The sequence below is a fragment of the Artibeus jamaicensis genome, unplaced genomic scaffold (genome assembly GCF_021234435.1).
Source record: "Artibeus jamaicensis isolate MK-2021 breed Jamaican fruit bat unplaced genomic scaffold, CSHL_Jam_final contig_497, whole genome shotgun sequence".
Classification (NCBI taxonomy): Eukaryota; Metazoa; Chordata; class Mammalia; order Chiroptera; family Phyllostomidae; genus Artibeus; species Artibeus jamaicensis.
The window spans coordinates 6,735,302-6,756,978 of record NW_026521863.1 but is presented as its reverse complement, the minus strand read 5'-3'; the positions used below and the strand labels follow the sequence as shown (position 1 = coordinate 6,756,978).

General features: G+C 42.8%; 1 protein-coding gene and 1 long non-coding RNA gene across 2 annotated transcripts in view; one reads left to right on the top strand and one right to left on the bottom strand.

The window, feature by feature from the left end:
- Nucleotides 1–6,886, bottom strand: part of TMEM242 (transmembrane protein 242) — a 29,520-nt gene extending 22,634 nt beyond the window's left edge. The window contains exons 1-2 of the mRNA XM_037126066.2: nucleotides 6,758–6,886; nucleotides 5,790–5,890 (exon numbers count right to left, since the gene is read on the bottom strand). Coding sequence (XP_036981961.2) covers nucleotides 5,790–5,890; nucleotides 6,758–6,845 — 189 coding nt within the window. The 5' untranslated portion in view covers nucleotides 6,846–6,886. The remainder of the gene's footprint in view (nucleotides 1–5,789; nucleotides 5,891–6,757) is intronic.
- Nucleotides 6,869–17,968, top strand: LOC119034902 (uncharacterized). Its single transcript, XR_005079667.2, has 3 exons — nucleotides 6,869–7,156; nucleotides 16,722–17,409; nucleotides 17,622–17,968. It is a non-coding gene; the product is annotated as an uncharacterized LOC119034902 (long non-coding RNA).
- The last annotated feature ends 3,709 nt before the right edge of the window (nucleotides 17,969–21,677 follow it).

The following is a 21,677-nucleotide window of genomic DNA, read 5'->3' as shown; positions in this document are numbered from 1 at the left end:
TAGATCCATTTTTAGTTTTCTGAGAAAATTCCATACTGTTTTCCATAATGGTTGTACCAGTCTGCAATCCCACCAACAGTGCACTAGGGTCCCCTTTTCTTCACAACCTCTCCAACACTTGTTTGTTGCTTTGGTTATGATGGCTATCCTGACCGGTGTGAAGTGGTATCTCACTGTGGTTTTAATTTGCATCTCTCTGATAGCTAGCGATATTGAGCATCTTTTCCTATGTCTCCGGATCCTCTGTATGTCCTCCTTGGAGAAGTGTCTGTTCAAGTCCTTTGCCCATTTTTTAATTGGGTTGCTTGTCTTAGAGTGGAGTCATGTGAATTCTTCATATATTTTGGAGATTAAATCCTTGTCTGAGGTATCATTGGCAATTACATTTCCCCATACAGTTGGTTCTTTTTATTTTAATACTGTTTTCTTTAGCTCTGCAGAAGCTTTTATTTTGATGAGATTCCATTTGTTTGTTCTTAAAATCCTAGAATATCCTGTCAAGATTTCCCCTCCAACTGGTGAAAATGTCCATTCACTGGCATTTTCCTAATAATGACATCAAACAAACTGGCAAATGTATAACATCCTATCTTCTACCTGGAAATGTATTTCCATTCTCTTCTCCTTTTCTGTTTTAGAGGAATTCTTTATACTGTTCAACACATTTCTTAACACGGCTGTCTTTCCACACGTTCCTCCTGGTTGTGAATGTTACTGACAGCACCTGGAAACTGTGCCTGTGTCCGACATGTGCCTAGCACGTGCCTCGGCCTGGTAGGTACTCGGAACTCACCGACTTACACTGTTTTAACATGTAGACCCAACGAAATTTCTAAGAACTTTTGCATACCCATTTTCTGTGATACGAACAATACCCCCCTGTCTTACTCCTGTCTGTCTCTGTGATTTCACAGTGGCTCCCAGAGTGCACAGAAGGTGCTGTGTGGGTTCCAGCTGCCCAAATTCCCACCCAGAAGCAGTGCTGTCAACCCAAAACCACCAACTGTAGTCGGTTTATGTGCTTTAGCCTAAATTTTATTTTAGAAACTCAAATTAAAAACTCTCCACTTCCCTGAGAAGGACAGAAATTATATATGTATTATCTATGTACATATATTTTTAAAATTCTACATAAACCCACATTTGACTAAATTAAGTTAAAAAGGTAACTACATATAAAAAAGCTTAATGACAGAGCAATAGTCCCAATAAAATCTTAATTTTGTCAAACTTAGATTTAAAAAAAAATAGTGCAGGCTATATTTGTATATCAGCCTTCAGAAATTGACTGTGAGACAAAATGAGTTATTCTTAGTTATTGTTTACATACTTCCAAAAATGAACTTTTGTGGAAACAATATTAAAAATGGATCTATCTTTAAGTTTTTAAAAGTCTAGTCACAGCTTTTTCCTCTGGAGTGCAGGTCATGTGGCCTTCAGAAATCCTGCTCAGATTTTTCAAAATGAACATGGGTTGACTTGCCGCAGGGAAAGGCTGACTTCCCCCCAAAAAAAGTTGCTTTAAAAGATCTTTTGCTATAAATACATATGCTGGTCACATATATATTTAATGAAAGCTAAAATTTTCCTTGCCACATTATTTAATTTCAATGAAAACAAAAGCATGTACATTTGGAAGGTGAATTGAACAAATCACACTGTAGTTATGATATTTACTATCTCCAAGATAAAACAGAAAAACTCTTTTCTAGGTGGCAACTGTATTTTTAACCCCTCATGCCTAAAGCCATGGGGGTGTGCGAGCAGGTGACAGGAATGAATGTTATTCCCAGGTGTGGGATGATCAAGAGCAGACTGTTCAGTCTGTCAGAATGCCAGCTTCATACCTAAGAATAAAGTTCACATTTTCTGTTTTTGTCAGTTTAACCTGGGGCTGAATTTGGTATATCAAACTGACATTTAAAAAGAATGTTCAATCTAGTTATTTCCTCTATGAGGTATAATTACCTGATACAACATTATGATATATTCTTTATAGAGATAGCTGGCTGGTTTTTTAACACACATATATATATTTTAAAGATTTTAAAATAATTTCTCAGAAGCTGTAGCTATAGCAGAAAGATGGTAAGTTGTCTTTGTTCTCCACTCACTATATCCACGGGTCTTGACATGGCTCACGGTCAATTGACCACGCTGTATCACGGTGAGTAGGGGCACCACATTACCCTTGGTAAGTAAACTCTGTGTGCGTTTATATAGTATTCTATTTTCCTCAATTGTTTTAACAAAACAAACATATAATGTGTACATTATTGCCACTCATACTGCTTCACAATCATTTTATGAGACTGATATTATACAAATGTGAAATGTACCAGTTTATCTCAAAAACCTTGACCTCTTTTAATAGATCAACCAAAGAAACTCAAGAGTAGAATCTTTCAGCTACCTTAGCTTGCACCTTCCCTTTCTGTTTATTCAAAGGATAGTAGTAATAATAATAATAATAATAATATTCATTCAGCATTTACTATCGCTCTCCACTCCCAGTTTCTAGCATGAGACATAGCTGAGACAGACATTAAAGGAAAGGTTCTCATCCTTCTAAAATAACAGCAGTGTAAGTAATCTGCCTCCACCTGAAAGCTGATCATTTAAAGTCCTTTTGGGTTGCAATTTTAATCTGTATTATGATTAAGACCTAGATTCCCAGGCTAGTGGACAGAAGTCTATTTAAATTAAAAATTGCTTAAACATAGCACCATTTATTCCCCAGAAGTAATCAGAGGTGGGTAGAGCGCCATGGTGAGCAGGCTGGCGGGTCTCTCTGTGCCTTGGTTGAATGGGGACAACAGTGGAAGTTAGCACCTCACAGGGCTGTGACGGGGGTTAACCGACTCCTAACCTATGAATAGCGGCTGCACATGGTAAGTGCTCAGATGTTAGGCATTATCCCAGAAAACTTTCAGACAGCGACTCTGAAGTGCGCTGCCTGAGTGGTAGTGATCTTAAACTGGTGCTTGTCCAGCATACACTCATTAACCACTCCAGAACCTCTGGGCTCCTCTACAAACCGTACCTCTCCAATAGTCTGAGTCAGGAGTAAGGCTCTAGTTCGGACATCTTCCCAGAGGGGAGGCAGAACTGTACATGCTTAACCATCCAGAACAGCAGTGCTCAAACTTTCTGGTCTCAGGATCCATTTATACTTGATCTCAGAGATTTCTGATTATATGGGTTATATTTATCAATATTTAATGTAGTAAAAGTTAAAATCAAACAATTTTTGAATTTTACTTGATTCACTTTAAAATATACCCATTATAGAGTAATACATTTTTATAAAAATACCTTATAAAAAATAAATTTAGTGCAAAGAAAGGCAATGTTTTCTATTTCTGTTAATCCTTTAAATGGCTGGCTTAGTAAAAGACAGCTAGATTTTCCTATATCCGCATTCAGTCATCTGTTGCAATACGTCTTCTTGGTTGCAGTAAAAGCTAGACTCGCACAGACCTGTGGTTGGAAATGGATGGAGTACTGTAACAGCCTTTGTGCTCCGCACTACACCAAAACACGACAGATAGCTTCTTAAAGGTTAGCTGCAATATGGAATCTAAAGTCGCATTGGTAATTTTTTTTGTACTTTGTTACATTAAAACCCGTTAGTTTATTTTGCACTTTGAATGAAACTTTTATCCATACATCATGATCATTCAGAAAATATTTACCAAGTTACACAGATCTTTCCAATGTTGACACCATTTATTAAATGGTGAACTGATATTTTTAAAAGTCAGTTCATTAATACCATCACAAATCTCATTAGAAAAGCCTTTAAGTACTGAGCAGCTGTCAAGCCCACAAAGGTAGATAAAATTTTCTGAAATATAATTTTCACTTAAAAGCTCAAATTTTACCATTGGTAACATACACTGACAATTGCTTGCTTGAAGAGACAAGCCTATGTTGTTCATTTTTAAGGAAATGTCTGTCATGTACCCTCTACTGAATACCTATAGTTTGTCCGTTGTTCTTTCAAGTAAAAACAATATGCCGTGAAAAAAAGCAGCTAGTTCACTGGGCAACTCAATTGCTTTTCCTCAAGAAAAACATCTTTCTTTGATACAAAGCAGAGTGCTTTAGTAGTACTTCCCATTTTTTCACACAGATATTAAAGAGGTATGTTCAGGGGTCAGGAGTCAATAAAACAATTTTACTGCTTCAACAAGAGCCTTCCTTGACAGAGATGGGTTTTTAAACTGTAAGCACATGGTAATGAAGAACACATGACTGCTGGTACAGCCTGGGGCCACTGCCTTGATGACACCGAGGCACCAGCAGTCCCCCCGCCCCCATGGCTTCTGTACTGTCAGTCCAAATGTCTCAGCTTCATTATGGAAAACTTTGACTTTATAGACCCCCAAGAGGGTCTCAAGCATCCCCAGCACTCCGTGGACCACAGTCTGAAAACCACGTTAGACCATAAAGGGCATATATGATAATCAAATCTTAGAACCACAAAGCCAAAAGCAAACTTGCGAACACTCGTGTTTTTTTTTTCCTGAGAGAGAATTCGTAGTTTTCACCAGCTTCTCAAAAAAATCTGTCAAAGGTTAACGTGAAAACTTAAGCTTAGAAACAAACCCAAACTCTACTATTAAAGCACCACTATCAGGTCTTACTAATTTTTGCCTCAAGATATTTTTCTGCTCTGAAAATATTCTGTAATATAGATAGAAATGGCCATGTGGTTCATAGGAATAATTTGGGAAGTTCTGCTTCCATGAGTAATCAGAAGGGGACCCAGATGCACTTTGAATGTGCTCTCTTACCATTACAATGTTCATAAGGCTTAAGTATGGTTACTAGGTTATTAAGATACATAGAAATGGAAAGGGGTTCAGCTGGTTTATGATTTTTTTACATTCACACTGTTCTTCTAGAGCAAACACCAAATTGTAATTATGTAGTTGTATGAATATTTATTTAATATTTGTCTCTTGCACCAGAGCTAGCTGCCTAAAGGGCTATGTTTTTTTTATTTTTGTATTTCTTATAGCTAGCTATAGCCCATAAAAGAGCCCAAGTTACAGGGGTTGAAGCAATAAAGTATTGTAACAGATAAATAAACCAGGAGAGGGCAGAGACAGAACAATACCTAAGAACAAGTATCCATGAGCAAATGTGAGGACAATATCGCCACTTGGTAAATGCACTATACATGACCACAACGGTGACTGCTCAGTCTTGCTTTTGGAGTAAGGGTTTTCTGCCTGAAGCATGTTACAGTCATTCAGTCAAAATTTACTGAGCACCTACTGTGTGCCAAAGAGAGGGGCTGCAGCAATGCACAAGCACATGTTATCTCTGAATTCAAGGAGCTGTCGTGTTTTTCATCAATATTAAGATGCACTTCACTTGAAAACGTTAGCATCTCTGAGACAGAAACGCCTCTTGCAGTCAATACTGTGTCAATAGTTTAACTGGCATCACGTTTTCTTTCTTAGTTGTACATGAACTACTGGGGCCTCTTACAACTGATAGTGAATTACCTGGATTTAGATCTAAAATCACGCTGGAAATAGAAAATGTACTGGTTGAGCTTTCAAAGTCTTGTTCTGCTAAAATTTAAGAAAGCACATATTTAAGCACCTATTTTTAAGAAAGACTTGATTAATTTGAGCACTTCCTGAAATTAAGAGGTATACATAGATAGGTTTACTTCTAAAAGCACTATGAAAAGTCATGGATATTTTCTTTATTTAGCTACCATTTACTTGTAAACAATAACGATGCTGCGAATAAATTTTGGTGTCACAAACCTTATTGAACCATTCAGGGCTTCTCTTTTTAGCCAATGATAATGTTGTAACAAATCCAGCTAGCATTCCTGCAGCAGCAACAGTACCTAGGAAAAGTCCACCTGCCAAGAGTTTTTGGGGTAGGGAGCAGAGGATGGGGAGAGAGATTAAGGAAAGAAAACAAACAAACAAATGCTGCAGTTAAAAAGATGTACACAGTTAAATTTTAGGCACTACTTAAATTACATTCAAAATTACTTTTGAAATTCCAGAAATGATGGCTAAGCAGCTCTTGCCATCATTTATCAGGGATAAATGATAGGGCCTCTGAAACCTGCATGACCCCATGACATCTAGTTCCTGAGGTCATTCTGAGATATTCCCAAGTACATAGAATGGGCACAGGGACCCTTCTCAGGGACAGATGGATCTCGAGAATATCATGCTAAGAGAAATAAGTCAGACTAAAAGTCAAGAACCATATGATTTTACTCATATGTGGGATTTAAAACTGAAAGCAACAAATAGCCAAGAACTCATAGACACAGACAACAGTATGGTAGTTACCAGAGGGAAGGAGGGTGGAGGTGGTAAAGGGTGAAGGATCAAATATAAGGTGACGGAAGGAGACTATACTTCTTACTGTGTGGGAAGCACACAATGCAATACACAAATCATGCGTCCCAGAACTGTACACTTGAAGCGAACAGAAAAAAGGAGGGCGCGGGGGAACCGCAGAGGGCATGGGAGAAATGTGGCACACCGAACGGCTCTCAGAACCAGTTCCACCCCCCACCCCGTCCCCGCGACCAGGGAGGCTCCACCCAGCACGAGCACCGACCCATCCGGGCCGCCGGACCCCCAGATGTAAACTCAAGGGCAGACCCAGGAGAACTTCTCCCAGGGCGGGCGGCAGTGGGAATGTCCGCTGCAGCTTGGGCAGAGCCCGGGCTGAGCTCGCTCGACCCCCGCTGCTCACCGCACCACACCTTTAACCAGGAAAAGCCGGTCGTCCGTGGATCCCGGAGCCTCCAGCCCGGAGGACCGTTCCCCAGCCTCAGGGCCTGCAGGCTCCATATTTATAATAAAGCCTCCACTACCGTGTCCGGGGACAACTGGGCCCGGCTGGAAGCGACAGCGAGGTGGAGGAGAAAGGTTCCGCTCTCACTTTCCCGTGTACAACCTGAGTTTCGGCCCAGGGCCGATCGCCGACCCCACACCTTTTCCCTTTCCTCGCGGCCGGGAGGGGAGACCGGGAGGCTGCACGCAGCGTCCCTAGCCCATCTTAGGGTGGTGTCCGCCAACGCCGTCTCCGGGTCCTGCCTGCATCAAGACGCTGGAGCTGGTACACGGGCTCAGCCAGCGGTAACACCCCACAATTCTAAGAAGTAGGCTTCATTTTTTAGCTGTCATTTTTCTGGGAAATAGGTGTGAATGACAGGTTCCATCCCTGGAAGAGAGTCAGATCTGGGGTAACACGCCTCCTTCCCTGCGGAGGGAAGAGAATGGCTATTACAGCTGAATGGACGTGAGGGATACGAGCCTGCAGAGAGAGCCTCCAGCGGATCCAGCCTGGAAACGAGGGCAGCTGGCAGACAGGCCTGCTCTGCAATCTGGGAGCTGGTTTGCTAAGGGTGGTGGATTCTGTGAATGGCCATTGACAGGAGAAAATATTTTCAGCCTCTCAAAACACAGACACATGACAAAATCTTTTAAAATGAGGTGACCTGTCACTTGTTCATTATTCTCAATTTTTTTTAAAAAAGGTAATGAACTTGAGGATGGGATGGAAATCTTTATTCATTTTTTATTTAAAAAATATTTTATTGATTTTTCTATTATAGTTGTCCCAATTTTTCCCCTTTTGCCCCCTGCCATCTGGTACACCCATTCCCCCTGGCAATCCCTTCCCTTGGTTCATGTTCCCCTCCCTCAGTTCATGTTCATGAATCATGCACTGAGACTTTGATATTCCATTTCCTACACTCTTCTCAACATCTCCCTGTCTATTCTGTACCTATCCATTTGTGCTTCTTTTTTTTTTACTTTTTAAAAAGATTTTATTTGTTTATTTTTAGAGAAGGAAGGGGAAGGGAAGGAGAAAGAGAGAGAGAAACATCGATGTGTGGTTGCCTGTCATGTGGCCCCCACTGGGGACCTGGCCTGCAACCCAGGCAGGTGCCCTGACTGGGAATCGAACTGACAACCCTTTAGTTCACAGCCCATGCTCAATCCACTGAGCTACACCAGCCAGGGCTCGCTTTGTACTTCTTTTTTTTTTTAATTGATTATGCTGTTACAGTTCTATTCCCCCCTTCATTCCCCCCCCCTGCCCCCTCCCCATTACCCCCTTTAGTTTATTATTGTCGTCCTTTAGGTTCTATATTTCCCATGCTATTCTTGCCCCCCATCTATTTTCTATCTCTGTCGCATGCTACTTAATCCCTGCACCTTTTCCCCCACTCGCCCCCTTCTCCCTGCCAACTGAGAACCCTCCAAATGATCTCCATTCCTATGATTCTGTTTCTCTTCTGCTTGTTTGCTTAGTTTGTTTTTTAGATTCAATTGTCGATAGCCGTGAATTTATTGCCATTTTAATATTCATAGTTTTGATCTTTTTCTTAAGTGAGTCCCTTTAACATTTCTTAGAATAATGGCTTGGTGATGATGAACTCCTTTAGCTTTACCTTGTCTGAGAAGCACTTTATCTGCCCTTCAATCTAAATGATAGCTTTGCTGAATAGAGTAATCTAAGTTATAGGTCTTTGCTTTATATCACTTTGAATACTTCTTGCCAGTCCCTTCTTGCCTGCAAAGCTTCTTTTGAGAAATCAGCTGACAGTTTTATGGGAACTCCTTTGTGGGTAACTCTCTGCTTTCCTCTCTTGCAGCTTTTAAGATTCTCTCTTTATCGTTAACCCTTGGCATTTTAATTATGATGTGTCTTGGGGTGGTCCTCTTCACATCCATCTTGTTTGGGACTCTCTGTGCTTCCTGGACTTATCATGTCTATTTCCTTCACCAAATCAGGGAATTTATCTTTCATTATTTTTTTCAAATAAGTTTTCAATTTCTTGCTCTTTCTCTTCTCCTTCTGGCACCCCTATACTTCGAATGTTGATGTGTTTGAAGTTTTCCCAGAGCCTCCTTAGACTATCCTTGTTTTTGGGATTCTTTTTTCTTCTTGCTATTCTGAGTGAATGTTTTTTTCTTCCTTATATTACAAATTATTGATCTGATTCTCAGCTTCATCCCCTCTGCTGTTGATTCCCTGTAAATTTTTCTTTATTTCACTTCATGTAACATACATTTCTGCCTGGGTCTTTTTTATGCTATGAAGTAGCCAATGAGTTCCTTGAGCATCCTAATAATAAGTGTTTTGAACTCTGCATCTGATAGATTGCCTATCTCCATTTTATTTGGTTCTTTTCCAGGAGTTGTGTTCTGTTCTTTCATTTGGGCCATATTTCTTTGTCTGCTCATTTTGGCAGCCTCTCTATGTTTGTTTCTATATATTAGGTAGAACTGCTTTGACTCCCTGTCCTAGCAGAATGGCCTGTTATAGAAAAGTGCACCCATAAGTTGGATGGGGTCCATGGAGCCTTAGATAATCCCCAGGGCAGAGCCATCCATGTGAACCAGACTGATGGAGTCTCATTTATGGTGTCACTGCTCTGTGGCTCTGTGTTGGGGAGGGCTCAGAAAGGGGACAATGCCACTGCCTGGCCTCCGGAGTTTTGTCTGGGATGAAGATATCCCCCAACACTCTCCCTAATGCAGACACTTCAGTTTCTCCCTATCTGCCACTGGTGCCCTTCAAGCTGCTGCCCTTGTGCTGGAGCCCAGAGGGAGTGAGTCTGCATCAGTCCTATGTCCATTGCAAGTCCTTTTAAGAGGAGATGCCTGAGAACCCCACAGTTTCTTCTACCACCCCAACCTAGACTGATTTTTACAGCCAGAAATTTTGGGGACTTATCTTCCTGGCACTGGAACCCGGGACTGGGTGGTCTGGTGTTGGGCCAGGATCCCTTGCTTCCTTCCAAGGTATCTCTCCCAGTTCTTATCCAACACACGTAGTTGTAGAACTGGCATTCTGTCTCTGTGTGTCTCCATGTGTCTCTGCCCCTTCTACCGTGCTGGATGAATGTGATTTCTTTCATTCCTTGGTTGTTGGACTTCCCTACGGCTCAATTTTCTGATATTTGTTTTGTAGTCTAGTTGTAATTTTTTCTGTGGTTGTGTGAGAAGGCAAGCTGTGTTTGCCTATGCCTCCATCTTGACCAGAGTCCTTTATTCATTTTGATATTCCTCACCTCTCAGTGTATTTCCTAGTCATGCATATTAAATAAACACTGGGTGGATGAGTAAATGTATGCATCACTTCTTGCATCAGTTAAATGTGATTAGTAGCTCAAACCTGGGCTCAGGTCCTAAGCCACCTGTCAGCTCTATGAACTTGGTCGGGTTACTCAGTCTCTCTATACCGCAGTGTCTCGTCTGTAAAATAAAGACACTGATAGTACCTACTGCATCAGGTGGCTGATTAACTTGTTCAACCCAACTGTTAAGCGGCAGAGCCTGGACTTAAAAGCAGCTCTGTTGAGTCCTCGCCCACCGTCCACTCGTCCTTGAGCTGGACCCTGATAACTGAATGACCTGGAAGGGCTTGTTGACCACAGACAGCTGGGCCTCACACCCAGAATTTTGGATTCAGTTGCATTAGGGTGGGGCCCGAGAACTATCCTGTCTGATAAGTTACCAGGTGACGCCGATGCCGCGGTTCCAGTTGGAGAATGTCTTCTCTCTGCCACATTGCCCAAGGCACGCCTCTTAAAATCCACTGAGCGAAAATGTGCGGCTTCCTCCACTCACCCCGTCTTTGCTGTCTCCCCAGAAAGCACAGAAACGTTTTATTTTAAGGATTTTTGACCACTTACTGAAAGAAACAGGAGAGAGATGATAACATCTTTTAAATCTAGGGACAGCACAGTGTCCTGTACTCTACAGTCATCTCTATTTCGAGAAAGTAACTACAAACCCTGCTTTTATTCTTAAGGATGCAGCCCACAAATTTCTACCTTCTTTCTAACTGGCCAAGTGAAGGACAATTTTATTCCTTCCTGCTTTCCCAGAATACAGAGGGTGGAGGCGGCAATTAGAGTAAACCAATGGGTAATCTTTGCCTCGGGTGAACACGTTGCCATTTGAAGATCCTCCACACACACCCCCCCGGAGGAGGAGGGCCTGAGCACTCCTTGGACAGGGCTGGCTGGTGGGAAACTGTAACCCATTCTTCACTTGCCCCAGGCTCCTGCCACTTGCTGTGTCCCAGGTGCTGGGAGATGGGGGTTCCAGGGCCTGGGACACCAGCAAGGTACAGGGATGGGGGTTCCTGGCCCTAGGATAAGAACCACATTCCAGACACCCCAAGTTAGAATGCTTAAAGAAAACATACTTTAAAGACAGTGCTACTCAAGGTCTCATCTTTCTACAGTGCACACTGCTAGGTACCTCAGGTGCCACCTGGGTATCTGGCCTGCTTTAGGAACCCCCAAATCCCACACAGTCTGGTTTCCATAGGAAAGCATTGTACCAGCTCCAAAAAGGCAACTTGGAAACATTTGGAGCACAGTCTCTACAAGAAAGGGACACTAGTTCTGAAAGAGCAACATGAGCATTTCCCAGCGTGGAAACCAGGGATCAGAAAGTTGTGCAGCTTTGGTGCTCCGTGCAGGCCGAGCAGGCCCATCCTTTCTGTGGAAGTCTGATTCCCTTTCAGGAGGATGTAAGGGACATTTCTTACAAGCCAAAGGGGCTGCTGGGAAAGCACGTTTCTCTGAGACACACTCTGTTGCTGTTTCGGTGTTTGTTTTAGCCAGTGGAAGTCTACACCAGCAATGTGTCTGACCACATTCTCATTTCAAAGATTTTGGCCCCTGAAGATTTTATTTCAAATTTTTAAAAGCTAGAAACCTGCTAGTATTCAAGTTCCCAAACCTTGGGTAGCCCTCACTCTAGCTAGTTCCAAATGATGGGTTTTTCTTCCATTTATTTTTAAAAGATGTTTTTGAAGCTTCAATTTCTGCTTATGATATGAAGTTGAATTCTTCCTAAAACCTGATAAGAGTCACGTATTGGTCATTCTTCTTCCCGCTGCTTGATACGAGATACTTGTCCGAAATATAATGCAGAGACCTTCCAAAGCTATGGACCGACTAAGTGTGTGCACAGAAAAAAAGGTCTACTGGACCTTACACTGAATTATTAACAGAAGCTAACTTGAAGGAAGTAGGGAGGTAAAACTTGCTAATTCAGCTATTTTCAACCATTCTCATCCCATGGCACTCATTCATTACTAAAATTACGCAGCACATCAAAAATATATTTTTTCTGCTCTGACAAAAAATAGGTATAATTTTGACTGATCTACAAAAAAATGTTAATTACCTATCCTTGTTGCTCCAAAGTGATTTTTCAAAAAAAAATCATATGTCTATATTTGTATATAAGGATTTCTGGTACCAAGAATTAACCAATCAGACACAACCTTATTATGATGTGGCCAATAAGATGCAACTCTATTACATGACCTATGTTTTATGGTTCAGACAGGACATTCACACCAGAGACAGCTGTTGTCTTTTTTTTTTTAATCTGACAACCTAAAGGAAGAGAGGTCGGTGCCCTTGACTAAATAGTCAGGTATTGGCATGTTTTTAAAATTTGTGCAGCACACAGGTTGAAAATTGCTGTGCTAATTATATTTCTTCTACTTTCTGCCTTAAGCAAAATGCTGACCAAAGCAACATTTTTATATATTTCTGTAATATTTGAAAAAGTTTTAGCTAGGGACTTGTACTACTTTTGTGAAAAGGATAAAAAGGAAAGGAATGCGGCCCCGACCAGGTAGCTCAGTCGGAGCATCACCCTGACAGCGAATCGAGGTGTCTCTCCCTCCCTCCCTGTCTCTCTCAAATCAATCAACAAAAATTCAAATAAAGAGAGAAAGGGAAGCAATAAAAATATTTTAGAAATATGTCACCTTACCTAAAAATTTTGTTGCTGTTGTTTAAATAGGAATGTTACATAGGTTTCCAGGGTAACTCACCAAACTCTCCAGCCAGATACCCAGGGATGGCATTCCTTCTAGGACAGCAAGGAGGCAGGACTGAGAAGCATATGTCTTAAGAAAGAACTCTGAGCTGGCCGAGAACCCACGCAGCACTTGTATCCCCCAGTTTACTGTTCTTATAGCCTCTTGAATTCTTCCCAGTAGCTGCTCTGGGCTCCCAGAGTTATAGTTGCTTTGACATGCACTACAATGGATAAATGGTAAACGTGGTAATAATTCCTCTTCCCTGAGCAGAAACTAGACTTCCAAAGCTTGCGTCTCATTACTCACTTCCGGCATCTCATTACTTATCTCTCAGAATTGTATTGTATAACTGTCCCGGGTTGAATAATAGAGGTCTGTCTTCATCACGGTAAATGGAAGTTGCCATTGTAGACCACTTCCTTTCCATTTTCTTTGTTGTAGAGAGTACCTTTCCTATTTCTTCCTATGCCACCAGGTGAGTCATGACTGTTAATGATAAAGCAGAAATCACTTTGAAAGCTGTTGTAGTTCATAAGCCACGAGACATTTTCTTCTAAGAGTGGGATGCATATAATTTTCTTTAACGACATTCTTCTATCTTCTCGTGAACATCAAATGTGACTACATATGCTCAGGCATTTTGTAGATTGTCAAGTGTTCTGACAATACAAAGCATTGCGATGTTTAGTCCTGTGTGTGTCCTAGTCATAGAAAAGCCCTTTATCGTTGCCAAAATCAAAATGCATTTCCGTCTCTGCATCACCATTTCGCCAGGAGTTCATACTCAGGCACACATGTTTCACTCACATTTCCTAATGAGGTCCGTGATATCAACCATGCTGTCATTAATGTTTATTATGTTTATCATGCATTTATTTTATTAATTATTCTCTCCTATTCCAGTGTATTAAAAGTATAAACTGCAACATTACCAAAATACAGTACAAGGTTAATAGTATGTATGGTGAGAGAGTGACCACGTGTTCTAATGAAAGCTTTCGTGATCAGATGCTGTGTTCAGATTGACTTGTTTTCATTCACTCAGCAAATATTAACTGAGCGCCTGGTCTGGTCTTGGGCCCCGGGTTTCCTGCGCTGAAGTGAAGAGGCACAGTCCTCGGCTTGTTGTGCTCATAATTCCACGACTTACCTTTTCTAAGGAAGTGAGAGTTTTGTCAAAGCATCCTTTTTATTTCAACCTCTGTGGCTGGTATTCTTTCTAATTGTATTTCTTCTAATTTCTGCGTTAATAAGTAAAATGTGGACTAAAGCAACTTTTTTACTTCGTATGAAATCTGCAGTGTTTCCAGTCAACCCTCTGAATATTCACTGTTCTTGTCCACATGGGGAGAGAGGGCCCAGGAGGTAGGTCTGCCCCTGTGCGGGCCCTGCCTGCTGGGTCTCAGCATGCAGAGAGGGCCCAGGGGCGTGGGGTCAGTCCCCAGAAATAGGCTCAGCCACTGAGGCCCTGGCAAATGACTCAGGAGCAGGTAGGCTCATTCTGGGGGACAAAGCACGTGCCTAGGTGGGTCATGATAAGACAGAGACACAGTCCAGGTGGTCTGGTTGTGAGATGGAGGTAAGGATTTCTAACGAGGTAGCATGGCATCACCTTCAGGCAGGAAGGCTGGCAACACCAAGAGATTCATCCGTGGGGAACAGCATCCCATCCCTGAGCAGAACTGGAGATCGTGAGACGGTAACTGGTCCTTGCAAGGTACAACCCCAGTTAAAATAGTGAGGGCACAAAAATGAGGCCACGGTCAGGATCCCAGTTATCAGACCCACATCACCATGGTATTGAGTCAGTAGGGTGGGCTGCATGGACCAAGGTCTGCAGAGACTGATTCAGGTCAAAACAAAAGCTGGGTCTGCAGGTGGGAACCAGTTCGGCGCAACGGAGGTGGAGAGCTGGAGGAGAGGGAGGGAAGCAGATGGGCCCCTGCATTCAGGTGTGTGACGTGATCATTTGCAGGAGGTCCTTGTCTGGGGCCAGGGGCAGCGGGGGGCCGGAAGCTAGCCTGCATCCTGCTCACCGGGCCTGGTGCCCAAGGCAGAGCTGCCGCTGTCCCCAAGGAGGGTCACCTTTTCTCTTCACAAAAAGGCGGCACGTGAGCATAAATGTCTTTGGAAACGTGACATTTAAAACTTGATATTCACAGGCTAGACGCCAATTTAACATATCCCAGCTGATGGGAGTCTATCTTGTACCTCAATGTGTTAAGGCAGAATAAAACATCTTGAGAAAAATCCCAAAGCATCCAGGCTAGAGTCTCAGAAACACTTTTGTGCTAAAAGTAGTTTGTATAGATTCAAAATGCCTTTGGAATTCAGCAAATAAGTCAGAAAAGTGCTTCTGAAGAATGCTAGCTTGCTTACACCACTTGAATTGAATATATATGTATGTATGTATGTCTGTATGTATGTATATATATATATATACATACACATATGGTCTTTAGACAAGTTTTTAAATAATTTTAGCTCACCAACTATTGTGCTTTGCATTACAAAAGAAAGGTCTACAGTTACTTCTTGCTGGTCAGTCTATTTCCATTTTAGTCACATATTTAAGAGATTTGACCCCTTTGATTGACTCTCATGTATAAAAGGAATAAGCTCTTAGGATATAATTATATAGCATGATAAAATATTTCACTATACAGTAAATTACATGCCATTTAAAAGACAGTGTTTTATTTAGGTCAACTGTACAGGGCCCAATGCCCTTTTCAAAACGTTCAAAGTGTTTGATGGATTCATTGCTGAGTGCACTATAAATAAAACGCAGCCTCAGATTCCTCAGAAAATGTGCTAGGGTGCACATCAGAGCCACCGCCATTGATGATACCTCTTTCAAGGTGATAGAAAGAGCCTGGACTAGTTGTCTGGAAGCCAAGGTCTAGGTGCCCAGCCCTGCCAGTAAGGGGGGTTGATCATCTCCACGCCTCTTAATATGGGTTTTATTTCTCTCCTCTGTAAGACGAGGAAAGTATCGAGTAGATCGGCAGTCTTCAAATGTTTTGTGGCGTGCCAGTCCCAGAAGCTGTTAGACATTCCTTAGAGGGGGGGAAGTTTTGTGATCAAATCAGTTTGACAAACAAAATAAAACAAGTTTCTTTGCTTCAGGGCTTCTCAAAGTCTTCAAAAGAATAGCAGTAAACAATGATTCTGCAGTTATTTGCCCACGGAGTTCTTCATTTAGGAGTGTCCTATGCACTGTCGAGTGCAGTTTGAGAAATACCAAACTAGCTGGTCACGAGGCTTCTTCCTTCTCCCCCTGCTATGATCTAGCTGTGTTTGGAGAAATAAGGCTGTTCCGCCCAGAGCACAGAACGAAATGCTGCTCCTTCCTCTTGAGGCTCAAGGTCAGGTCTAAAGTGTAATGTCTCTGCTCTGCCTTTAGTGTGAACCCAAACGGCAGTTGGAAGAGCAAAGACCAGATTTCACTCAGGGGTGGAGGCTTTAATTCTACAATACTTTAGCCGAAAATAACACCTCACTCTTCCGTGTCCAATTTAGAGCTCTTCTTCACATTCCAAGATAGAAGAGAGCTATTTGGGGGGGGGGGAGGGGAGAGCCAAAATGGTCATGAATAATCTACTTCATTCCAATCAATTAGGAAAAAAAAAACCCACAGTTCCTAAAACACATTCTGAATTAGTATAGTTGAGAAATCAAAACAGACTGACTTACAGTAGAATTAGACTTACTATTTCAAGCCCTGCTATTTATGTGTCCTTATTTGGTTGCTTTTCACAGAGTTGCATGACTGTGGATGAAAGTGACCTTGAGAGGTCATGTAGCAAAGCATCTTGTGTCCAGAAATGACGTCACTGAAATTCTCCTAATTACAGATACAGCAGCAGGTCCATCTTGACTCCTGGCTGTGGAGCAACCAGTTGGCTCGGGCACGTTCCGCCTCATCCCTGCACTCCCCTCCAGGAAGCCCCGTGCTGTGATTACAGAGCAGAATGAGCGAGAAAGTCAGTGACATGCTGCATGCCAACCGCAGCCTCAGTTCTGAGGAAAACGGCTGGACAGAGCTCCACTTGCTGGGGTTTCCGTGTTTCACATCCCGCGACCCAGTTACTCTGCACAAAGAAAGCAAACTGGAGCAAGATCGCCACCAACGCCGAAGGCAGCCATCTGTGGGCCAGCAACTCTGCTAGTGGGGGCCCCTGCTTATTGCATGGTGCACCCCACCTGCAGCTGACTCGGGAACACGTGTTCCAATGACTCCCTCTCACTGAAAACTCTGCTCTTCCCTTCCTGTGCCCCCAAACTGTCTGTTAATTTTTCCTACTCAGCCCCGCTTCTTCCGGCTACCACACTGTGACTATAGTGATTTTTCATGGTACTGTCACGAGCCCTTATGTCCTCTTTGATAGAAATGGAAAAAAAAACACCTCTCTCACATAAAGTTGTTTAACATTAGTAGGTCATTGAACAGCTGCACAGGTGCCACTTGCGTCCCCACCCCCATGCCCTCCAGAAGCCAAGGTCCATGAAGAAGCCACGAGTGGAAGGGCACTATTACTTGTGGTGAGTTCCACCCCACAACCCGCCCCCAGCCCCTGGTGCATTTCCCCCCTGGATCATGTCTGTCCCGGGTCCTGGCTTCTCCCTGCGTGCCCTGCTCTGCTGTCCCCTGGCACCCACAGCCGGCCTCATCGCTGGTGGGTGGGTCCCGCCGAGCTCTGGGTAACACTGTCGGTAGACTTCCAACAAAGTCCCTCCTGTCATGACTTTGACAGTGAGGTTGGCCGTACTCAGAGCTGGTGGAGCACCTGTGCCCAGCGTGCTGCCTTCTGCTGCATCACCTGGAAGGAAGCACCTGCGGCTGCGCTGCAGGTCTCTCTCCACAGCCCTGCCTGCACGTGCTAGAGAGCAGCGCCGAGCTGAAGGGTTTGGACGTCGGTGCTCTGGTCGCTGAGCACAGCCGGGTGACTACAGCTCGCACCCTGCAGCTCGGACTGACCCACGTGGGAGCTCTCCCTGCCGCCCTGAGATGGTTCTTCCCGAAAGGAGCAGCCTGTTCCTAAACCAGGAGAGGGCCCTGCACGAAGAGGAGTCTATCCCAGGAGAAACTGAGGAAACAAAAACGTATGACCCAGGGGGTTAGTTCAGCATTAAATAAATACTAATAAAAGTTTTACAAAACAGAATGGTCAAGAAATTTTTTGTAAAAGCGGTCCTCTGAGCGGGACTTGTCCTGCAATGTTGAAAAAAAAATGATGATAAATTACGTTAAAGTCCTAGCCACAGCACAGAACTGGCTAACCAGATCCATGGACAAGAATAGTAAGTACCAAAATGGACTATTAGCTTAGTGAACAAGGTATTTCAAATCAGTGAAGAAAGTAAAATAAAATGATGTTGGGACAACTGGCCAATTACCTGGAAAGGAGAAGTCTGAATTCTATTTCATGTTCAATAAAACCATAAGAGCAATGGGGAAAAATACAGATGATTATTTATTGGAACACATCTTTGAGTTGGGGGAGAACTTTCTAAGCATGAAACCAAAGGAATAAATATAGACTGATTTGACTCTATAACTCTTACCACTGCTCAGTGTAGATTTGCTCAGTTAATTCCATCTTTCCTTTACCTTTGCCTGCCCCTCACTTACTGCTGTGGCGAGTGACCATGTGACTAGTGCTGGCCAATGGGAATAAGCAAGAGTCAGCTGATACTGTCTCTTTCTCCATCCTTCCTCCTTCTACTGGGAATGCAGACCTGATGGCTAGTGCTGCAGCAGCCATTTAGTGATCATAAGATGAGAAGCAAGTGAAGGGCAACAGTGGGCAGGGATGTGAGCCCTCACATTGTCTATCAGCGAACCACTTCCAGCTGCTGCCTCTCTGATAGGTGCTTGTTATGTGAGGTAAGTCCTCTTAGTTTAAGCCAGCGGAGTTAGGATGTCTGTAACATGAAGGTCAAATTGATTCCTAACTGGGCCTGAGCTAAAGGCAAAACAGCATTATTTATATAAAAGGCAAAAACAAACAGGAAAAAATATTTGCAAATACATACTATACAAGTCAAATTCTTATTAATATAAAGACCTCTATAAAAGAGACATTTTATTTACCAATGAAAATGAGCAAAGAATATGAACAGGGTGATTTAAAAAAATTAAATGTCCAATAAATTTATGAAAAAAATTTCAGCTTCACTGATAATCAGAAAAATACACATTAAAATAATCTTAATGATATATCAGCTATAAAAATTGGCAAACACTGGAGCAATTATAGTATCTTCTGGAAAGCAATCAGACAAGATGTCTCCACAGTCTTGGAAGGCCCGTGCCCTTTGGAAATCTGCGGTGAAAGGGTTGATGAAGCGCAGAGATGCACTGCAATGATGTCTCTGGCAGTATTGTTGGTAATTGCAAAATTATGGAAATGGAAGAACTGGGCAATAATGGAGCTCTGCTTAAATAAATTATAGGATTGTTTCACCTAGAAAAAATGTGTCCATTAACCTGCTGCAGCAGAGGCGTATTATTTGACATGCAAAGATGTTCGTTATTCATTATTAAGCAAAGAACAAGTTGAACCACCCCTCAGCAGGGAAGACACATTTCTATTTTTGTTTCTCTGTATGTTTGTGTAGTTATGTGTGTGAGAAATGGCATGGGGGGGGGAATAAATCGAGGCAGTAACACCATCCCTGGGCTTGGTCCACATTTTAAAATTATTTCTGCAATAAACATGCATTGCTTTTGAAAAATGAAAATTATTACTGCAAAAGTATTTCTGTATGAGCACAGGGTTGAAATCGGGGGATTAGAAGGATCAACTATTGAATGGGATCTGGCTGAGACACGTGGAGGTGCCTCACACTAAGGATGTCAGAACCTTCCTAGTCCTTCGGGCTCCTGCCTCTGCACGGTGGTTCTCTGAGCACAGCCGGTGTCTGCTGTGGACAGCTCCTTTAGCTGGCCTCTTCAGAATGGCATGTTTTTCCTTTGGCCAGGGGCATCCAACTGTTTGGCATCTCTGTGCCACACTGGAGGGAGAGTTGTCTTGGGCCATATATTAAATACATTGTGACACGCAATCACAAAAAATCTCATAATGTTTTTGTTTTTTTAATATATTTTATTGATTATGCCATTACAGTTGTTCTATTCCCCCTTCATTCCCCTCCACCCTGTACACCCCTCCCCCACCATTCCCCCCCTTTAGTTTTATGACCAGATGTCTCAAGTTCTTTAGATTCTATATTTCCCATACTATTCTTACCTTCTCCCCTATCTATTTTCTACCTACCGTCTATGCTACTTATTTTCTGTACCTTCTCCCCCCCCTTTTTCTCCCACTCCCCTGTTGCTAACCCTCCATGTGATCTCCATTTCTATGGTTCTCTCCTGACCTAGCTGTCCTCTTAGTTTGCTTTCGTTTTAGGTGTGGTTGTTAATAACTGTGAGTTTGCTGTCCTTTCACTGTTCATCTTTTTTATCTTCTTTTTCTTAGGTAAGTCCCTTTAACATTTCATATAATAAGGGCTTGGTGATGATGAACTCCTTGAATTTGATCTTGTCTGAGAAGCACTTTATCTGCCCTTCCATTCTAAATGAAAGCTTTGCTGAATAGAGTAATCTTGGTTGTAGGTCTTTGGATTTCATGACTTGGAATACTTCTTTCCAGCCCCTTCTTGCCTGTAAGTTCTCTTTTAAGAAATCTGCTGACAGTCTGATGGGAACTCCTTTGTAGGTGACTGTCCCCTTATCTCTTGTTGCTTCTAGAATTCTCTCCTTCATTAACCTTGGCTAATATAATTATAATGTGCCTTGGTATGTTCCTTCTTGGGTCCACCTTCTTTGGGACTCTCTGAGCTTCCTGGATTTCCTGGAAGTCTATTGCCTTTTCTAGATTGGGGAAGTTCTCCTTTATTATTTGTTCAAATAAGTTTTCCACTTGTGACTGTTCCTCTTCCCCTTCTGGTACCCCTATAATTTGGATGTCGGAGCATTTAAAGATGTCCTGGAGGTTCCTAAGCCTCTCCTCATTTTTTTTGAATTCTTGATTCTTCACATTTTTCTGTTTGGTCATTTTTTCCTTCCTTCTGGTCTACTCCCTTGATTTGAGTCTCAGTTTCCTTTCCATTACTATTGGTTTCCTGTGCATTTCCATTCATTTCAATTAGTTTAGCCTTCATATGTTCCTCTAATTCGTGACTAAAATCAACCAGTTCTGTGAGCATCCTGATCACCAGTGTTTTGAACTGTGCATCTGAAAGTTTGGCTATTTCTTCATCTCTTAGATTTATCGGCTCTGGGGCTCTGAGTTGTTCTTGAGCCATGTTTTGATCTGTTAGTGCCTATTGTGTATGAGGAGTGGAGCCTTAGGTGTTCGCCAGGGCGGGGCCACCCAGGTCACTGGTTTGTGACGCTGTATGTGGGGGCGGGGTCAGAGAGGGACAATGGCGGTTCCCTCTGCCGCTTCCTGCCAATGGGGCCTGTGTGGTCCTCGGTCCATCTCACTGCTTGCTCCTTCACCGGTTTATCTGCGCACGAATGTGTGACCTCGATCAGCCCTCAGTGGGTCCACCGGCTGCTACTCCACACCTGGGATCCACCCACGGCTGCTGGCGCACCTGGGTTGCGTGCCCGGGTCAGTCGGTGGATCTTTCCTGCCCAACCCCGCTTTGCTGCTGGCTCTGCCCCTCTTACCAGTTTGGCTGAAGGGTTTGTTGTTGTCAGACTTCCATGTAGTTCAATTTTCTGTGGTTTGGCTGCATTTTTGTTGCTAAAACTTTGTTGTTTTTAAACTTGGTTGTGCAAGAAGGTGCAGTGCTTC